Here is a 2,347-nt window from a genome sequence, read left to right on the forward strand (position 1 = left end):
CCTGCACCCCCACACCCCATGCCCTGCACCCCATGCATCCATGCCCAGAACCCCATGCCCTGCACCCCCGCGCCTCGTCCCCTGCGACCTTGCAGCCCCATCCGTCCCCTCCCCGCCACCCACCCGCAGCACCCATCACCCCGCCGGCAGGGAGCACGGTGCTGCCGCCGCGGCGCCGTCCCCCAGCACAGCACGGCCTGTGCCAGGCACTGCACAGCCCCCAGTCCCGCACGGCCCTGGGCAGGGGAACAGCACCCAGGAYTGGGGACACTGCCAGGTGTCCGCCACCACAGCAGCAGGAACCGTCGGTGTCACCACGCTGGCCATCGCAGCCTATGGGATCAGCACACTCCACAGCAAGCTTTCCAATTTTTTTATTTATTTTTTAATTTTCCACTTTTTCATTTTGGTTTTCTTAAAAAAATATGAAGAAGCCTCTGCTCAGAGTGGGGTGAGGGCAGGAGCTGGCGGGCAGCAGGCACAGCGCGGGGCAGGGACCCGYGCGTGCCGAGCCCCGAGTCCCAGCCCTGGGCACGTCCCTCTTCACCGCAGGGTTGGCTCAGCCGGGGCCGGGGCCGGGGCCAGGGGGGCAAATCCAGGTGGCAGACTGCAACTTTGTGCAGTTTCCTCCCCAGCAGCAGCGGGGGGGGTCTCCGTAGGGCGCTGGGGACTTGGTCTGGTGCCCCAATGTCCGTCCCTGGCCTGGGTGCTCCCGGCCAAGGAGGGGCAGATGGGGCCAGGGAAAGGCTCCAAAATACCCAGGATGGGTGCCCGCACAGGCGTGCTGGCCAGCGTGCACACGTGAGTGTGCACACGTGCATCCACACGCATGGAGGTGCGCACACAAGTGTGCACACATGCATGCATGCACATGGAGGTGCGCACATGCATCCACACATACGGAGGGGCGCGCACGGGTGCGCACACATGCATCCGCACGTGCGCACACAGGTATATCTTGCACATCCGCACAAACAGGAAAAGCCCCCAGTGCCTGCTCCCTGCCGCACACCAAAACCTGCCGTCAGCCCTGTGCGCCCGCTCGCCGCCCTGCCCACCGTCCCGCTGCAGGGGCTGTCAGCCGAAGTAGGGGTTGTCGTGCTGGAAGTTGTAGTCAGGACAGACCTTCTGGACCAGCTTGTAGTCGATGCTGAGGAAGGAGATGAAGATGCAGATGACCTTGAAGGGCTTGGCGCAGAGCCAGGCGGCGTGGCTCTGCGTGTGTTCAGTGAAGCACACCTTGGAGGGGTCGTAGAGGCAGGGCTTGTTCTTGCGCGCCCGGTTGGTCTTCTCGTACTCCACGTGGCAGTTGAGGGCCTTGGGGCGGCCCTGGGGCAGGGTGCTCTGCAGGGGCGGTGGGCGCGGGAGGGCGGTGGGCGCTGGCAGCAGCACCTCGAAGCCCACCGCCTTGGAGGGTGGCACGATGCTCACCGAGACGTTGCCCAGGCTGGAGGAGTTGTGGCGGAAGTAGACGCTGAAGGTGCCGTTGATGTGGTCCACGATCTTCCCCGTCACCAGCAGGCTGAACTTCAGCGTCTTGATGTTGAAGTAGAAGTCGCCCCAGCCGAAGATCTTCTTGGCGCGGGCGGCCTTGAGCGAGGGCTTGCGCCGGGTCCGGGGGCTCGGCACCCCGCCGGCCGTCTGGTTCCTCTGCCAGTCCCAGGGGCCGCGTGCAGCGCCGGCAGGCTGCCCCACGCCCCGCAGCGGCTCGCCTGGCACCAGCCGCCCGGGCTCCAGCGCGGGGGGCTTCAGGCTGCCGTAGGGCACGTCCTTGAGGAGGCCGGAGGTGCCCAGCTCCAGGTAGCCCAGGGTCTTGGCAATGTGACCCTCAGCGCAGACCACCTGCATGGGGGAGAGGGCAGAGGCTGCGCGAGCGTGTGCCCGTCACCCCCGCACTCAGCCTGCCCGTCCCCCCCCAGGGCCACACGTCCTGCCTGCGCCCATGCCCCCTCCTGTGCCCATGTACCCCTTGCACCCACTGTGCAGCCCTCCTGCGCCCGTGCACCGCTCTTGGACCCATGCACCCACACTCCCCTTGCACCCACTGTGCAGCCCTCCTGCGCCCGTGCGCACCTCTTGGTTGCGTGCACTCTTACATCCATGCAGCCCTCCCTGCACCCGTGCGGCCATGCCCCCAGTCGTGCCCGTATCCGAGCCCCAGCCGCCCACCCAGCCCTGCTCAGCCGTGGCCAGGCCCTGCGCAGGTCCACACGCCGGGGCTGCCTCTCGGCATCGCCCCGTCCCCGTGACGGGAAGGGGCAGGAGACCGGGCAGCGCGTTACCGCCTGCCCCGCCACATCTGAACCCTATTAAAATGCAGGGGCTGGGGGGAGCATGCAGAGAGGTG

At 67.0% G+C, this 2,347-nt stretch overlaps 2 protein-coding genes across 2 annotated transcripts in view; both read right to left on the reverse strand.

Annotated features, from left to right (window-relative positions):
* Window positions 1–327, reverse strand: part of SHMT2 (serine hydroxymethyltransferase 2) — a 6,152-nt gene extending 5,825 nt beyond the window's left edge. The window contains exon 1 of the mRNA XM_026078265.1: window positions 256–327. Coding sequence (XP_025934050.1) covers window positions 256–327 — 72 coding nt within the window. The remainder of the gene's footprint in view (window positions 1–255) is intronic.
* Window positions 328–1,077: 750 nt separating this feature from the next.
* Window positions 1,078–1,848, reverse strand: NXPH4 (neurexophilin 4). The gene has a single exon (XM_026078266.1). The coding sequence runs from the start codon at window positions 1,846–1,848 to the stop codon at window positions 1,078–1,080; it is 771 nt and encodes a 256-aa protein (XP_025934051.1).
* Window positions 1,849–2,347: the final 499 nt, after the last annotated feature.

This window comes from Apteryx rowi, unplaced genomic scaffold, assembly GCF_003343035.1.
Source record: "Apteryx rowi isolate R43461 unplaced genomic scaffold, aptRow1 scaffold_475, whole genome shotgun sequence".
Lineage (NCBI taxonomy): Eukaryota > Metazoa > Chordata > Aves > Apterygiformes > Apterygidae > Apteryx > Apteryx rowi.

What these genes read in the sequence shown, in the direction of transcription:
- NXPH4 (XM_026078266.1), bottom strand. Translation starts at nt 1,848, where the DNA reads ATGCAGGTGGTCTGCGCTGAGGGTCACATTGCCAAGACCCTGGGCTAC.